The sequence below is a fragment of the Rhipicephalus sanguineus genome, chromosome 8, assembly GCF_013339695.2.
Source record: "Rhipicephalus sanguineus isolate Rsan-2018 chromosome 8, BIME_Rsan_1.4, whole genome shotgun sequence".
NCBI classification, from domain to species: Eukaryota; Metazoa; Arthropoda; class Arachnida; order Ixodida; family Ixodidae; genus Rhipicephalus; species Rhipicephalus sanguineus.
Window position 1 is genome coordinate 44,211,129 of NC_051183.1, and position 16,465 is coordinate 44,227,593.

Genomic DNA, 16,465 nt, shown 5'->3' on the forward strand with positions numbered 1-16,465 from the left:
TAGCTTAACGGCTAAGGTATCGCACTGGTAATTTGTGGACGCGGGTTCGATTCCCGCCCACGGTGGCTGCATTTCGATGTACAAGAACACCAGTGCATTTTGATTCAGGGCAAAAGGGTTAAGAGCCCCACAACAGCGCGAGTCATATTCGCGTCGTCACTCTGGCACGCAAAACCCCATAGCGTAGGTGATTTCATTTTGTAATCTTCATGAAAATGCATGTTCACTATTGTCACGTAGCAGTGACAGTAGTGCTTGCTGCTGATAAGCCCAAGAAAGGCATCGTCATAATCGTGCGTTGGAGGTTGGCCCACGGGAGCTCGTGACAGGCAGTCTGCATCGGAGTGCTTACGGCCCGACGCATAGACCACCCTGACGTCGAACTCTTGAAGCCGTAGGCTCCATCGAGCTAGGCGACCGGATGGGTCTTTCAGATTGGCCAGCCAGCATAACGCGTGGTGGTCAGTGACAACCTTGAAGGGCCTGCCGTACAAGTATGGTCGAAATTTTGACGTGGCCCAGACTATCGCAAGACACTCCTTCTCTGTCGTAGAATAGTTAGCCTCCGACTTCGACAGAGAACGGCTGGCATATGCTATGACACTCTCGGAGCCTTCTTTCTTCTGGACGAGAACAGCGCCCAAGCCAATACCACTCGCGTCCGTATGAATCTCAGTTTCGGCGTTTTCGTCAAAGTTTCCAAGCACAGGCGGTGTCTGTAAATGGCGTTTAAGTTCTTCGAATGCCTGACGTTGCGCTTCTTCCCATTTGAAAGGTACGTCTGACTTGGTCAGCTCAGTCAAAGGCGCCGCAATGTGCGAAAAGTTTCTGACGAACCGCCGGTAATACGCGCACAGACCTAAGAACCTGCGCACGGCTTTCTTGTCTGCTGGCTGAGGAAAATGTGCGATAGCATCTGTTTTCTGTGAATCTGGGCGTACCCCCTCTTTGCTTATAATGTGGCCAAGAAACTGCAGCTCTCTTTAGGCGAAGTGGCATTTTTCTGGCTTCAGGCTTAGCCCTGATGATTTGATTGCGTCCAATACTGTCTGAAGCCTTATCAGGTGATCACTAAAGTTGGATGAGAACACGACGACATCATCCAAATATACCAGACAAATCTGCCATTTGAGCCCTGACAGTACTGTATCCATTACACGTTGGAAGGTATGCTGGAGCAGAACAAAGCCCGAATGGCATCACCTTGAACTCGTACAGCCCATCCGGCGTAATGAAGGCAGTCTTTTCTCTATCTCTTTCATCGATTCCGATTTGCCAATACCCAGTCTTCAGATCCATGGACGAGAAGTACTTTGCTTCGCCGAGGCGGTCCAATGTATCATCGATCCTGGGTAAGGGGTAGACGTCCTTCTTAGTCACGCTATTCAGCCGGCGATAATCGACGCAAAACCGAAGACTTCCGTCCTTCTTCTTGACAAGGACGACCGGTGCTGCCCAAGGGCTCTTAGGTGGTTGGATGACATCGTCATGCAACATTTCTTCGACTTGCTCGCGGATGGCTTGGCGTTCACGCGCTGACACACGATAAGGGCTTTGGCGGAGGGGGCGGGTGTCTTCTTGTATTATGATTCGGTGTTTTGCGACCGACGTTGGTTTGACCTTTGAAGAAGCAGCGAAGCAGTCGCCATAACTTTGAAGAAGGTTCTGGAGCAGTTGTTGCCTGTGCTGGGGTAGGGACGGGTTGATGTCGAATGTCGGCTCCGAGGTTTGAGGCTGTGTGGTCACTGCGGTCGGGTCCGAGAGGGCGAGGGTGTTGCTCACTTCGGCAATTTCTTCGAAAAATGCAATGGCTGCGTCTTTGACCAGGTGACGGTACTCTTGGCTGAAATTTGTTACCATCACGGCACTTTGCCCATTCTTCAATTCGGTAACGCCTCTTGCGATTCCAATTTCTCTGTCCAAAGAAGCTGCATGTTTCCCTCGACAATGCCATGCATGTTTTCAGCGGTGGCCAGCCGTACGGTGACTAGCATTGCTGATCGGGGCGGGACACTCACGTCATCCTGGAGCACACGGAGGGCTACTTGCTTTTTCAGTGCCGAGTGTGAATTTATGGCCTCGTCCCTGGAAAGTGTGATGGACCTGAACCTCAGATCGATAACCGCTCGATGCTTGATCAAGAAGTCCAGGCCGAGAATCACGTCACGGGAGCACTCTTGTAGCACCAAGAAAGTCGCAGGGTACGTGTGTCCGTTGAATGTCACCCTTGCAGTACATCGTCCCGATGGGGTGAGAATGTGGCCTCCTGCTGTGCGGATCTGGGGGCCGTCCCAAGCCGTTTTTACCTTCTTCAGCTGAGCTGCGAATGGGCCACTTATGACGGAGTAGTCGGCGCCTGTATCTATCAAGGCAGTTACCGCGCGACCATCGATAGACACTTCAATGTCAGTGGTCCGTGTGCTGGAGTTGCAAAAAGGTTTGGGTGTATGGTCACGGCTTCGTCGGGTACTGGACGACTGTTGGGCCCTTCCGTTGCCATTTGAAATGGAGCGCGGCTTTTATGGCAACTGCGTCGCGTCATCGTCGTTGTACTTGAGGCAGCGTCATCGTGCGTCGTCGTCGGTGGAGGATCTTCGCCTTTTCGTCTTGAAGCAACCTCACCTCCAAAGGCTGCTGGTTTTAGTTTCCCCTACGGGGACTTGGGGACCTACCTCGTGGGGCTGCTGCATAGCTGCGGCCCGGCGACGTGAACCGTGCGGATAATGGCGATGGTGAACGGCTGGACATGTACTCGGCGTGGCGCAAGTAGTCTTCGATGGCTGGAGGTAGCTGTCCAGGGCGTGGTCGTGGTGCCCCGGAGGAGAAGTCATCTAGCCCCATTCGCCTGTAGGGGTAGTGTCTAAGGATGTGGCCGGCCTCACCACAGTGGAAGCACAGCGGACGGTCGTCGGGAGTTCGCCAGGCGTCGCACTTTCGGGGGCTGGGGCGTTGTTCGTATGTCGTGGACTCGTAGATTGGGCGGGCGGGAGTTAGGGGCCGGCGGTTTGGCGCTGCCGGCTCGCGTCGAGGGGGGCTCGGCTCGACCCGTCGGATTGGGGGATTGCGCGCTGCGGCGGCGTAGTTCAGAGCTTGGGTCTCTATTCCAGTCGTCGCTAACGGAGAGCCAAGCGCCAGCCGCACTTCTTCACGCACAGCGTGGAAAAGTGATGCTGCTTGAGGCTGTGCAAAAGACGGCATCAGTCGACGTAGTTCCTCTCGGACCACTTCACGCACAACTTCTCGCCAGTCGGTGGGGGGTGGTGGAAATGTTCGGGGCCAGCTGAGTTGATCTGTAGCGGACGGTTGTACTGTCGGTCCGGGCGTCGAGAGTTCGTTCGATTAGTGCACGCTTCTTGTGCGAATTCAGCGACAGTTTTGGGTGGGTTCTTATGAGGCCGGCAAAAGAGACTCCTTTACGCCTCGCATCCAGTACCCCACTCTCTTTTCTTCCGTCATGTTTGGGTCCGCTCGCCGAAAAAGGCGTGTCATTTCTTCCACGTACACGTTCAATGTCTCATTTGGATGTTGAGTCCTTGACTCAAGCAGTAGCTGAGCCCTTTCGTTCCGCATATTGCTAGTAAACGTCTTCAGCACCTCATTCTTAAATAATTCCCAAGTTGCCAATGTATTCTCGTGGTTTTCGTACCACGTTTTAGCGGGGCCATCCAAGGAAAAGAAGACATATTGGAGTTTCATGTCATCATCCCACCTGTTGATGGTAGCGACTCGCTCAAATTGGTCGAGCCATTCCTCCGGTCTTCGCCAGGGGAGCCATGAAACGTTGGAGGTACCCGGGGCTGCTGCAGAATGACGGGAACGGATGTCGTTGGCGGAGTCATGGTGGATGTGGACGCTTCCTTTTGCTGTCTTGTGGGGTTCGGCAGTGGTCCCAGCTCAGGTGGCAGGTTGCGGAGACGGCGGCTGCTTCGAATATCGGTGTCTTCGTCGGCTGTTGCTGGATCGGTCTGGTGCATACCCAGCACCTCCACCAGATGTCACGTAGCAGTGACAGTAGTTCGGAACACACGAGACTGGAAGGCTCGTAAAAGAAAAGAATACGTTTATTAGGCTGACTTGCGCCGACTAAAAGAAACAGTACTACATACAACTCTGCTGCGGCAGCAGCAAGCACGAATATCGTGGACGAACAGGAATGCCCGCTGTAGTCGCCAGCGCTCAATTTACGACGGCATAGAACGTTCGAGATACGCCCCCCCAAAACAGTCACTACATTCGGCAACTATCGCGAAGTCAATGCGTGGGACGGCGATCATCCCAGATAAAGCGCGGCACGTCTCGTATCACGAACCTAGATGATAAAGGTACGGGCCGTCGGTTATCGGCATGCACAAAGCAAGCAGTAAAATGCTTCGCGACACTATGCAAGAAACATTGAGCGTCGCGATAAGTTGTTTTCCTCAAATGAGTTTTATTCTTAAATTACTTAGCATAAAAAGAGGCAGCGCCATACAGCTATGCCTCTGATAACGAGTTGTGAAAAAAACTGAGTAAAATAAGTTATCGGTGTTTACATGCTGGCGAAGTTTTTGCAACATCTCTGGGCACAACACAAAAAGCAGAATGATACATCAAAGTACGCGGTCCTTACTTTATGAGATACTGCATTAGACCTATCTTTCTTGAACATTATATATGCGTACACATATTGCGCATAGTATAGTATGCCATGTCTGATGGATAGCTCTTTCAGCAACGCCTTTTCACTGTATTGTACAACTAATGCAATTGTTGCCTAAATGTCGCTGCCACAAAAAGTGCTAATGTGGAGAGGATGACCATCATGGGTGTCGGTGGGAAGACCGTGCCAGCGTCGGTTTCGGTTCGGTTGGATCCCATGGCTGGGCTTGGATCCGGTACCAGGTACCTCTGTGAAAAAAAAAAGTTAAATTTTTGAAGACTTTATGTATTCCTTCACATTAAGGTGTAACGTCAGAATTCATTGCCGTACAGTTGTGCTACGCCTCACGATGTTCTTTCGTTAGTTATTTTGAAACAGCACTAGCAAGGTTGTATGCGTTTTCGAAATCGAACGAAGGTGACTGCCCAGCTGCGTCACCTTCCTTACGCTATTTGGTTAGCTAGTATTCAGTGAATTTTGGTTTAGAACATGCAGCTGTTGTAGCGCTAGGCCTGACGACAGATGTGTGTCCGTGTCGCATGTCACGCTCCTGTTCCCAGATACACACATAGATGGCGCGACTGCCTCGGTCGAGGACGAAGCCCAACCCCACAGTGAAACGGGGAAGGTCAGCTAGAGCGTGAATTGGGCCTCACGTCACTCTAGCAGGGTTGAGTGTGCCAGGGGCTGCCACACGTCATTTCCCGTACATCTCTACTCTATAAATCATGTAATCACAGACAACCATACAAAATCACATAATATCACAGGAGATGAAAAGCGAAACGCAGGAAAACCGCAGCTCCGTATTTTCTGCAGGTTTCACAATTGGGCGGAACTGGGGTAAGCTTTCTTCTCTTTTTTTCGCTTCTAACTGCAGGTATCCCATTAGAGGCCCGCGACAAATTTCTATAGCTGCGGCCGTCAAAGCTTTACGCGGTTCTCCAGCATCTCCTTCTTCTCTTCGGGTAATGTACGCACAAGGTAAATTCCCTTCACGACCAGTTATAGGACGGTTCAAGTTGAAACGCCGGACTCTAAATCACAAAAATATTCACCCGACGGAGTGTGAAGTAACCTTGTTTTTTCCTGCAAGGAAAATAGATGTTCCAGATACATTTAAATCACTGTTTCTGCTTAGGCGTTTTTTTTAGACCGTGCTGTAAGCGACGCCCGAATTTCTTCTTTGCGCAGAATATCAAGTGCAATGCACTTATAGACCGAAAGCGAGCGGTGGCATGGTCACGCAGTGTTGCGGCGCTAGGGGCGTTGCCACGCACCAGCCAATAGGAATGCGCCGGCTGGCGGAGGGTCGTTCCCGCCATAGACACCGCTGAGGAGGCTCGCCGATAGCGACAGCGCGCGCTCACCCGAGAACCGGCAGTGCCGACAAGAGCCGATCTCGCCGTCAGGGCTAAGCGAGTGGAGGAAGAACGACTGCGTCGATTGTACAACACTGCTTTAGGAAAGCAGGACACAGCATCCATACGCAAACAACTTAAAGAAAATTCCAAGGCGACAGCCAGAGAAACACAAAGCGAAAAGCCGGTATCAACCCGATTCCAAGGTGCGAGTACGACAAAATGCCGCGAAAACAGAAACACAGGGACAGGGAGTGCGTTTCACTTCACCAGCATTCACTTAGAGTGGAGCTGCCCACAATTTTTCTTGTGCGTGCGAAAGTTTAACTGTTGTAGTTAGAGTGCGGCACTTCAGAGACAATTTACAAGTGACTTATGATCGGATGTGACAATATCGTAGCGAACCTTTATGTCATGTGTGGACATTTCATTTGTGTGAATATTTGTGTTTTCGTAAATTTGTGGTGCGAGGAAATTTTTTTGTATTGATGAACTGGAATTGAGTGCATGAGTTTTGCACTATGTGCATTTGCACAGTTTTGTGTTTGTTCTCTACTTTGCAACGGTAATTATTATGAGACAAGAGGAGCAGCCGGAGCCACGCATTATCACCAGCCTCTCCTTATGCATATTTAATGAAAACAAATAAGAAAATTTACTCACCAGCCTGCGTCCTAAGCAAGATAGATTTGGTAGTAGCAGCCACTTCGCCGTCGGGCAGCCGGTTGGCGAAGGTGACGGTGCAGTTGTATTCAGTGTCCGGAAGCAGACCCTTGAATGTCTGTGTGGACGACTTCCCTCCGTGGTCATCGCAGGTGAAGTTTCGCTCGTTGAGCGGACCAGAAAGCGTACCGTAGCACATATCCAGGGGCCCATTCTTGTGTTCTGGCGCAACGGCTACAACTTCGAGAGACGTAGGACTAGTGGCGGTACCCCAGAGTTCAAAATCGCCTGGCGCTATGTAGAATGGCAAGAAAAAACAAAGATAGGTTAAATGATAACTTGCACTAAATCAGGGCTGCAAGATTTGAATTATGTGACCTTACGTGCCAAAAGCACGATAAAAACATTAGGTGCGCCATAATGGGACACTTCGGATTAATCAGCTAGTGTTGTTTCATCTTCATGATCATCATCAGTCTGTCTACGCCCACTGCAGGACAAAGACCTCTCCCATGTACCGCCAATCAACCCGGTCCTGTGCTTTTTGCTGCCACGTTATACCTACAAACTTCTTAATCTCATCTACCCACCTAATTTTCTGTCTCCCCCTCACGCGTTTGCCATCTCTTGGAATCCAGTCAGTTACCCTTAATTATCATCGGTTATCCTGCCAACGTGCTACGTGCCCGGCCCATATCCATTTCTTCTTCTTGATTTCAACTATGATACCCTTAACCCCCGTTTGTTCCCTGACCCATTCTGCTCTCTTCCTGTCTCTTAAAGTTACACCTACGGAAAGTAGGTGGATACGGAAAGTAGAAAGTAGGTCTGAAAATTATTATGCATAAAACTAAAGTAATGTGGAACAATCTTGGCAGAGAACAGCGCTTTGCGACAGGTGGCGAGACACTGGAAGTTGTAGAGGAGTACGCCTACTTAGGACAGGTAGTAACCGCGGAGCCAAACCATGAGAGTGAAATAACTAGAAGAATAAGGATAGGATGGGGCTCATTCGGCAAGCATTATCAAATCATGAATGGTAGTCTACCACTATCCCTCTAGAGGAATATATATAAGCTGCATCTCACGGGTACTTACCTACGGAGCAGAAACCTGGAGACTTACAACGAGGTTCAACTTAAATTTAGGACGACGCAGCGAGCGATGGAAAGGTAAGTGTAACTTGCACCTAAATCCAAGTAAGTATGGGAGTGTTCTTATATATCTGACCACCTCGATATTCAGTCTCTGTGCCCGGGGATCGAACCAGTGGGAGGCACTGGAGCGGGGGAAGGGGTAGCCACTCCCCCCGCTCCCCTAAAACAATGTTTCGCTGCCCAAAAAGTTTCACCTGCCTCCTCTCCACCCCTTCTCTCTCTTGCCGCCCCAAGAGCAAACGTAGTAAAAATATAATGCATAAGTTTCCCGTATCTCAAAAGGAACTCACTTGTCGTGGGTTCCTCACCAGTAAAAAATTACACCATCTGCCGCTAAAGGGACCATGAGGCGATGCGAAGCCGGAGCACTTGCACGATCTCGTTCCGTTAGCCTTCGTTGGGCATGCTACTGACCTCGCGTCGTGGAACGCGATGAGGAGCGCTACGCGCGTCGTGTCTTCTCTCTAGTATGGCCGTTAATTCTCACAGGATGAGCGGGGAACGCGGTCGACAGGTGCGTGAGGGGGGAGCGTAGGAGAGAAGAGAGATGGGGAGGGGACGCGCATGCGCTGGCGCTCATCGCGGCGTCGCGCAGGACGGGGGGGGGTAGTCAAGGGGAAGGGGGAAGCGGAGAGGTGTGTGGAGAGGGTTTCCGCATGCGCAGTAAGGGTGGTCACGCCGCACACCACCACAGGATTGAACTCGGCTATAAGATGCATCTAAAAATCCTGGCGCCGCCCCTACATACCAGGCTCTTCAGCGTTATCAGCGCAACATTCTAAGCACTATACCACCACGGTTAAATCACGGCTTAACTCTCAACCGAGGGAACCTACAACCTGGCTCGACCTGTAGCAAGCCCCGAGCTAAAGGCTACAGCTTCATGGTCTCCGCGGTCCAAGGCAAAGTTCGATGATTGTGTCAGCCAAGCATGTTCGCCAATTTGCGGCTGGTCAAGCATTTTTGCGTGTTCTTATCTATAAAACTGGATCGCTGGGTACACAGGATGAAGATAAAACGTCCCGGTGAAACTTATAGGGCACTTTAACAGCCTCCAACCAAGGATAATACTTTCGCTAAAATAACGAAATTGTAGAGGAAAAAAGTCTAAGTGTGCATCTTTGCAGAGCAGCAACGCCAAAAGCGGATTTGACCTCGCAAGTGCACATACTATTTAAGGTCCACCATTGCATTGCATTCGATGGTTACTACAGAGGTAGTGACGTCATCTTCAACGTCACTCAAAACAGCGTTGTAGGCAGCACAAGGCTTGAAAAGGTATATTTGTTTTTTTTTTTCATTTTTCTCCAGTGCCCCGCACTCTTTCTTCGTAGTGTTGGGCATACATGATGCTGCGGCTATAGATACGTGGCTTTGATTTGTCTCACTATAAGAAGCCGTTTACGCAGAACGTAAGTAGGAAAGATGGGTGGGGGGGAGGGCGAGACAACTCGCAAAAGAATGCAAGGACGCTTTAGTCAGTCAGTCAGACGAACTAATTTAGAGCCGAGGGGAGGGGCTCCTATAAAAGCCCACTGAAGGCATCGCCTGCGACGGGGGCGGGAACCAGAGTCGCCCGACCGCTTCACAGGCTCCCTGGACGGCCCTCAGTTGACTTACAAAGGTAGTGCTAGAGATGCATTGGTAAATGTCTGGCTTGGTGACGTGGTGTCTTCTTCTGTCGCGTAAGCGGAGGTACCACCACATAAGGTGCTGGAATGAAGCCCTACGCTCCTCAAATATTTTTAGGGGCGAAGCTCCTTAAGGCGGCAACCGTTCGTCCCTCGTAGTCGTAGTATAGTCGTAGTGCGTAACCAGTCGTAACGCTAGTACCAGATCTTGACCTCCAAGGTGGTGCCGGTGGGAGATTTTTCCTGTGCGTTGTTGAACAATAAAAAATTCGCAGCGTGCGCGTTAACTAAAAGCCGAATTCTTCTGTCTCTCATTCCCCATTAGCAGCCATTGGCATGTTCCAGTAGGAAACGTTAGTAGAAGTAGAAGTGTAAGTGTGAGCGTACATGTAAAATTAAAGTGAGCTGCAAGTCGTCATAACTCTCATCGAACCTTTAGTATAAACGCGCCCGATCTCACGTCGGTGATGATGTACTGGGCAGAATTCACGGAAGATTCACGGTTCACCGATGAACCTCCGCAGCTTCGCCCACTCATCATCATTCACTCCGTGGATATGCTGTGATTTTTATATGTGTACTCAGACTGAAGAACGTTTGCGCCGCTGTCTGGCGGAGTATCACGCGCTTGCGAATTGATGTGTGGTCCATCGTAGAAGATTTATGGTATTTGACAGTTTGTCCTATATGAATAATTTTTATTGAGTGGGGCGGGCGCACACCTGTTTAGGCACGAAAATAGCTGTATTGTGCTTAAACATCAAGGAACGAAGGATTGCCTTGTAATATCCTGATAATGATATGTAGGTAATTGGAGAAAAAGATGATAAAAGTAACTTACCAGACTGAGCGTCGACCTGTAAATAGTACAGAATAAGAGAAGATAATTGCTTTATTGTTCATGTGTGTAATAGCATCTGCATGTTGAATTTGATACAAATAATCCATCTATGTAACTTAACGATATACTCTGCATAATTCTTGAACTCCAGGTGTCGCTGGAGTCAAGGTTTCGACAAGCGGTCTGATCTTCTTGAAGGCTGCAACAGTTGCTCTTTTGAAGAAGACAAGAGCGTTTGTCAAAACGTTGGTGGAATACATAACACTGTGACCCGTGTTTATTTCTTCTAAATAAAACATATGCAAAAAAATGACTGTTAAGAAAGTAAAGTATAGTAATAGTCAATACATTGTGCACGGAAAGTATGACAACAATACTGTGAAACACTTCAGCAAAAACGCTTGCATAGCGGATGCCCATAGGTGACTCATCGACATACATTACAAAGAGGAACGTCGGATTCCTTGGACTATACTGTTCGAAGGCAATTAAGTTATGAGGTTATGTGATCTGTCGACTACTTTCTTCGCGACTTTAGATGCCACCACGACAAAACGAAATCAAGAGTTAGAACTAAGAACGTTCACATAGGAACCATTGCAGAGCATGTTGAATAAGGAGGCCCTCATGATAACATTAATGGCGGTTGGGTAATAAAAAAAAAGAAACAACTTTATCTACGCTTTTATGGACAGTCGTCATCAGTACGAGTCGTGCAAATGAAGGAATAAACTTACCTTCGAAATGGCAGCAAACAGTAGAAATACAGTCACGACGCCCCGAACAGTCCATTGCCTCTCAGAAGTTTCTCGCCTAAACGCTGCCATGGTGAAGACAGATTACCGAATGCAGAGAAGCACAACTGCAGCAGTTCTCGACTCGACGACCTACTTGAGTGTGCTAGGATCTTTGAAGCGAGCGACCTTATCCGACGAATAGAGTGCAAAGTGCGCGCGTTCGCTGAGGCCGATTTTATATTACTGTTGACTGTCTCCCCTATGAGTGTGACGAGAGTGTTGCTCATGCCTTGCGGAGACGCACGCCCCGGAAAACACAGCCGCCGTCATCATTTGTTGTTGTTCTTTCTTTTACCATATCTAATCGTCGCGCCCACGCCAATAAAGGAACTGGCTGCGGCTTTTCCGCAGCGGGTGGTGGTTGCTATTGCATTCGATGAACAGTATTGTGTGGCGACTGACAGGGCTGGGTGTGCACACGAAGAGTTTATGCAGCATGCACGTGCGCTGTAAATTAACATGATTGTTGAGGCACAAACACGAATTCGCTTCGAAGTAAGACTTCGGGTTGAATCTTGGCGACTCGCGGCAAGTCGTCTTCGTGCAATTTTTTTTTGCGATAGCATAAGCTGTTGGAGATAGTATATGGTACTTAAGAGACGATTTGCAAGTGACTTATGATCGGCTGTGACATGTTAGCGAGCTTTTATGTGATGTGTGGACATTTAATTTGTGTGAATATTTGTGCTTCGTAAGTTCTTATGTTGAGTACATACTTTTTTTGTATTGAAAAACTGGGGCTAACTTGTTGTGTGGACCCGCAGCGGTGGTCTAGTGGGTATGGCGCTCGATTGCTGACCCGAAGGTAGCGGGATCGAAGTCCAGGCCGCGGCGGCTGCATTTTCGATGGAGGCGAAAACTTTTGAGGCCCGTGTACATAGATTTAGGTGCACGTTAAAGAACCCCAGGGTGGTCGAAATTTCCGGAGCCCTCCACTACAGGTGTCTCTCATAATCATATCGCTGATTTTGGGACGTTAAACCCCAGATATTATTATTATTATTATTAAGTTATTGTGTGTTCTTCTATGTGCATTTGCGTACTTTTGTGCTTGTTCTCTTGGTTGCGATGACAGCTACTATGCAAGAGAACAGTAGTCGGCTAGGATTGAATGGGCTACTTGGTTCATGCTTGTAACAAGGAAAAGAAAAAGCAGCGCGAAATTCCGACAGGACACAAGACGAAGAAGGGACGACATCAGCACTGTTGTTATTGCTTGTTCATCTTGTGTCCTGTCAGAATTTTGCGCTGTTTTTTTTCCTGTGAGTAGCCGGCGCAACACATCAGCAGCAACCTCTTCTTAAATACATTGAATAAAAAAAAACAAATATCTGAGCTAGTTAAAGTTTTTACACTAGCGGAAAAAGTGCACACACCACACGGACGAAGCGAAGCAATGACGAAACTGGCACTTGTATCGTTTTTTTTTTTTCTTCTTCCGTGTTGTTTGTGTCTATTCACAAAGATGAAGTGATTTCCCACTTGTAGTATTTGTCATTTATTTAAAAAGGGTCGTATTTCATGGAGAGGCTTGGCAAACGTTTGAAGCTGTCTACTACACGCATTTTTTCAACTGAACCTAATTATTTTAGCATCTGTTGTACCAAACATTCTCGCTTCGATGTCATATTGCGGTATTGCGGAGCAAACGATAACGACCGACTGCTATGCACTTCAACCATTCTACGATCCTACCGCAGTGAGGAGGCAATTTGGAAATGGAACCGCACGTAATATCAGTCGGGTGCTCGACAAAAATTTTGCCGTTGTTAAAGGCGGTTAAACGGAGTTTGTCGAGCGATACCTTGGTTTTGCTTGATTTGAGAAAGGACTAGACCATTAGTTTTAAGAGGTTTAACATTATTGCATGTCTTGATTTACGCAAGGGCGACGAGAAAAGCACACGATTCGACTACACGTTGCGACAAGAAAGCAAACATACGGCACCCCATGACAACACACACAGGCTGCACGCCGCCGTCGTCGCTCTCGGCGCAAACACGCAGTGAACTCAGATGCAGCCAGCGCCTCTGGCGGTGGCCGCACGAAATTCTGGCCTTGCGCCGAGCTTCCTTCTCGGAAATGCGCCGCACTAGCATTTCGCTGAAGCTCTTTCGCCGGCGTTGACATTGGCTGGGCTTGAAGATAAAATTTTTGGCACCAGGCGTTTCCTCAGTTTGTAGCTGTATGAGTAGAGAACCCTTCACGGTGTTCTAGCGGTGATGGTGCTCGACGGCTGACACAAAGGTTGCGGGATGGAATCCCGGCCGTGGCGGCCGCATTTCGATAGATGCGAAATGCTTGAGGCCCGTGCACTTAGATTTAGGTGCACGTTAAAGACTACCAGGTAGTGACTATTTCAGGAGTCTTTCAGTACGGCGTCCCTCATAGCCATATTGTTGTTTGGGGACGTAAAACCGCACCAATTATTATTAGTGTGGATGAGCAGAGCTATCGCTCCGAATGTTTCTTAATTCCTTTTTCCTTAGCTCCGTTTCCTTGCACGGAACAAGACTCGTCAGCACGGAAACATCAAGCCGGATGGCGTTGACTGCGCTCACTTGTTTTTATCATACTCAAGTCAAAAGACAGCGCCACGTCTACGCAGGCGTTCTGTATCTTCATATTTTCGTCCATTACAATGCAGTCACGCGTACTTATCGCAGCATTGTTGCTATAGTATTTACTATAACATACACGTAAGATGTCAAAACGCCCATGCACGTTGAAGCGAGAATATAAGTTTAACTTCGTAACAGCTTTTACCAGCGTCGATTTCCATACTGCATAGTTTTCACGACGTCCTATATTTAAGATACGGGCACTTATTTAAATTAGGAAATTCTACGTATATGCGTTCGTATGCAATCTAAAAGCAGCGCTCAAGAATGCAAACTTGGAATTCATAGACAGGTGTAACCAACTCATTTTGCAAATGCGCACGGCCTTTTATATTCGAACAATCGAGGAAAAGCACGACTGTCAAGTGTATTTTGCCGCAAAGCGCGTCGCCTTGATATCGGATATGTGCATTAGTATTGTCCCCATTAGCGCGCGCAGAGGGGTGCATTGGGAATGAGGGCGCCCCCTTAATCCTTAAAGGGGGCGCTATTCAGCCCTGTATCTTTACTCAGCTGGACCTGTCCCTTCGTTGTTAAATGTGCAGGGCAATGCCCATGCATGGTAAGGTACGAAGAACCTTATTGAAAGCATCCTCAGAAGAGCCACCCATTAGGGCGACAGAGGTTTCCAACAATAACTGCGGGCGAGCACCGCTGATTTCGCATTTCAAGCGCGGCTTACTTCCCACATTTTTCACCAAAAAGCCGGGGACCAAGGAGAGGCTGTCGTGCGGAACACGCCATTGCTTGATTTTCAGTTTTGCATCCATTGCCAAACTTGCTGATTTTCGGACTTGTCCACTGGGGTGTGGTTGTTGGGGGGGGGGGGGTTGAACCATTGCTAGCCCTATTAAAGAACCCGGCCTACGATTGTGAGCATCCCAATGCCCAGTACAGCATGCCTTTCTACCCCAACATTTCCTGGTGCAAACAGGAGTATTCAGAACGCTTCCTTAGCAATTGACATTGAAAGCGCTCCCATCACAACGCATCAGAACGCGTCGCGTACATTCTTCTACTCTTGCTGTGTATTGTTTGCGCAGGCCTTCATGAGATTTCTACCGACACACGAAAATTCCCTTAGATAACTTACTCCCTGCTTCTTCCTTTTCTTTCCGTTGCACATTTTTATAGAATGCGTGTACTTCTGCAGACGGGCAACTAGAACATTTTGATAGATTCGTCAGGAGCAGCCTATATTTTGGAAGTTCTAGACCATTCATCCGCTCAGCACTGCATCTTCAATTCCAAAAACGCTCGCTGCCAGCGTCACTTTACGAACTCCTCCTGGCATCGACAAATTGCATTGTGGTAAAACACCTCTCCTTGATTCAGTGGAGTAGCCAGGGGGGTGGGGGGAGGGGCACACCGGGCCCGCGCCCCCCGCCCTCCCGAAATTATTTTGTCGCCGTGGCATAAAATGACACTCGATCACATCTGCCTGCCCGACCCCCACTTCAGATCAAGGAGCCCCCCCCCCCCCCCCCCGAAAAAAATTTCTGGCTACGCCCCTGCCTTGATTCACAGTCCGTTAAAGAAACCTTGACATAGGTGAACTTACTTGGTCGCTGAACAACATCTCCGCCACTGATGCGATGATCTGCTTGGCGTTGCCAAGGATGTAGCATGGTTTCTTGCGCCTGTACCTTGCTCGAAACGTGATCCCCTTCGCCAAACAGATAGCCTCTCCAGTAACTTCCCTTTGAAAATGAGTATGGTTCGAGATTAAAATTTATACAGTGTGTTCATGCCTGCTAGTTTCTTACTTATTTTCATCTGTTGGGGGCAAGCAGAATTATACCGCGCTTTAATCACTGATATGACCCGAAGCTTTGTTGCTTGTACTGATATTTCTATCACACGTTAAAGAAACCGCATTAGGCGCCGCATGCGCCGATTTTAATGCCAGCTTGGTTGCCTTTACTGCGTGCTTATTCAACCAATCCCAAGTGGCTGCGGTGGTAACGTGCTCATTTAAGGCTGACATAAACCAGAGGCTTCAAACTTGCCTCAGCCAGCTGGCCGCGGTCACGCAATTTAATGCCGCAAGGGTCGGGGCAGGGAAGGCAGGAACCGCGGGTGGGGGTTCATTTCTCAAGAAGATTTAGCGCCAGGATTCCAACAACATGTCGATACTGATCTGCAAAATGACTAAAATCTGGACGCCGATTCTGAAATATAGTTTTTGTTTCGCGGTTATGGTTCAACACATGCTGACCACATGGGGTGCCTCACGAAAACAATGCTCTGTAACAGGCATGTCTGTGTAGCTCACGAGCATGCTTATTAAGAAAATTAAAAAAAAAATGTGGGACGAAGACAGTCTTGTGCGGGCCGCGGGCCGCGTGCTTGAGGCCCCTGGCATAAACGCTCACTCGTGTACATCTGCAGCGGCTGCATTCCTCTGAATCTACGAAGAGATGGAATCGTTCACTACCTAGACTAGACAGTTGCACAGGCAAATAAACCAGCCACGAAGGCTCGTTCATTTGCCCGTGCTGTGCATTCGGCTGGTGACGCGTGCTCAAGAAATACTGCAACACACGCACAAATGCGTCGATATACTGCTGTAACATGTGCTTCATAAAGGGTAAGGTAAATGAACATAGTCATCAGGCTTGTCCCCCTCTCCGTATTAGTAAGGAGTCTGTAAAGCGTGAATATCACAGTAAGCTCATGCTACCGTGGAGACATGAAGACAACTGTTGTAGTGGACGAACTGATAAAATTTAACAGGGCTACCCAGCTTTCTAAA

The 16,465-nt window shown here is 48.7% G+C and overlaps 1 protein-coding gene and 1 long non-coding RNA gene across 2 annotated transcripts; one reads left to right on the top strand and one right to left on the bottom strand.

The window, feature by feature from the left end:
• Positions 1-4,382: 4,382 nt before the first annotated feature.
• On the bottom strand, positions 4,383-15,369 carry LOC119402703 (uncharacterized). Its single transcript, XM_049418667.1, has 5 exons — positions 15,272-15,369; positions 11,030-11,112; positions 10,293-10,308; positions 6,667-6,957; positions 4,383-4,889 (listed from the first exon to the last, which is right to left on the bottom strand). Exons 1-5 carry the CDS (start codon positions 15,336-15,338, stop codon positions 4,738-4,740), a joined length of 609 nt encoding a protein of 202 aa, XP_049274624.1. The 5' UTR covers positions 15,339-15,369; the 3' UTR covers positions 4,383-4,737.
• On the top strand, positions 4,754-11,332 carry LOC125759646 (uncharacterized). Its single transcript, XR_007417274.1, has 3 exons — positions 4,754-4,889; positions 6,667-6,961; positions 11,018-11,332. It is a non-coding gene; the product is annotated as an uncharacterized LOC125759646 (long non-coding RNA).
• Positions 15,370-16,465: the final 1,096 nt, after the last annotated feature.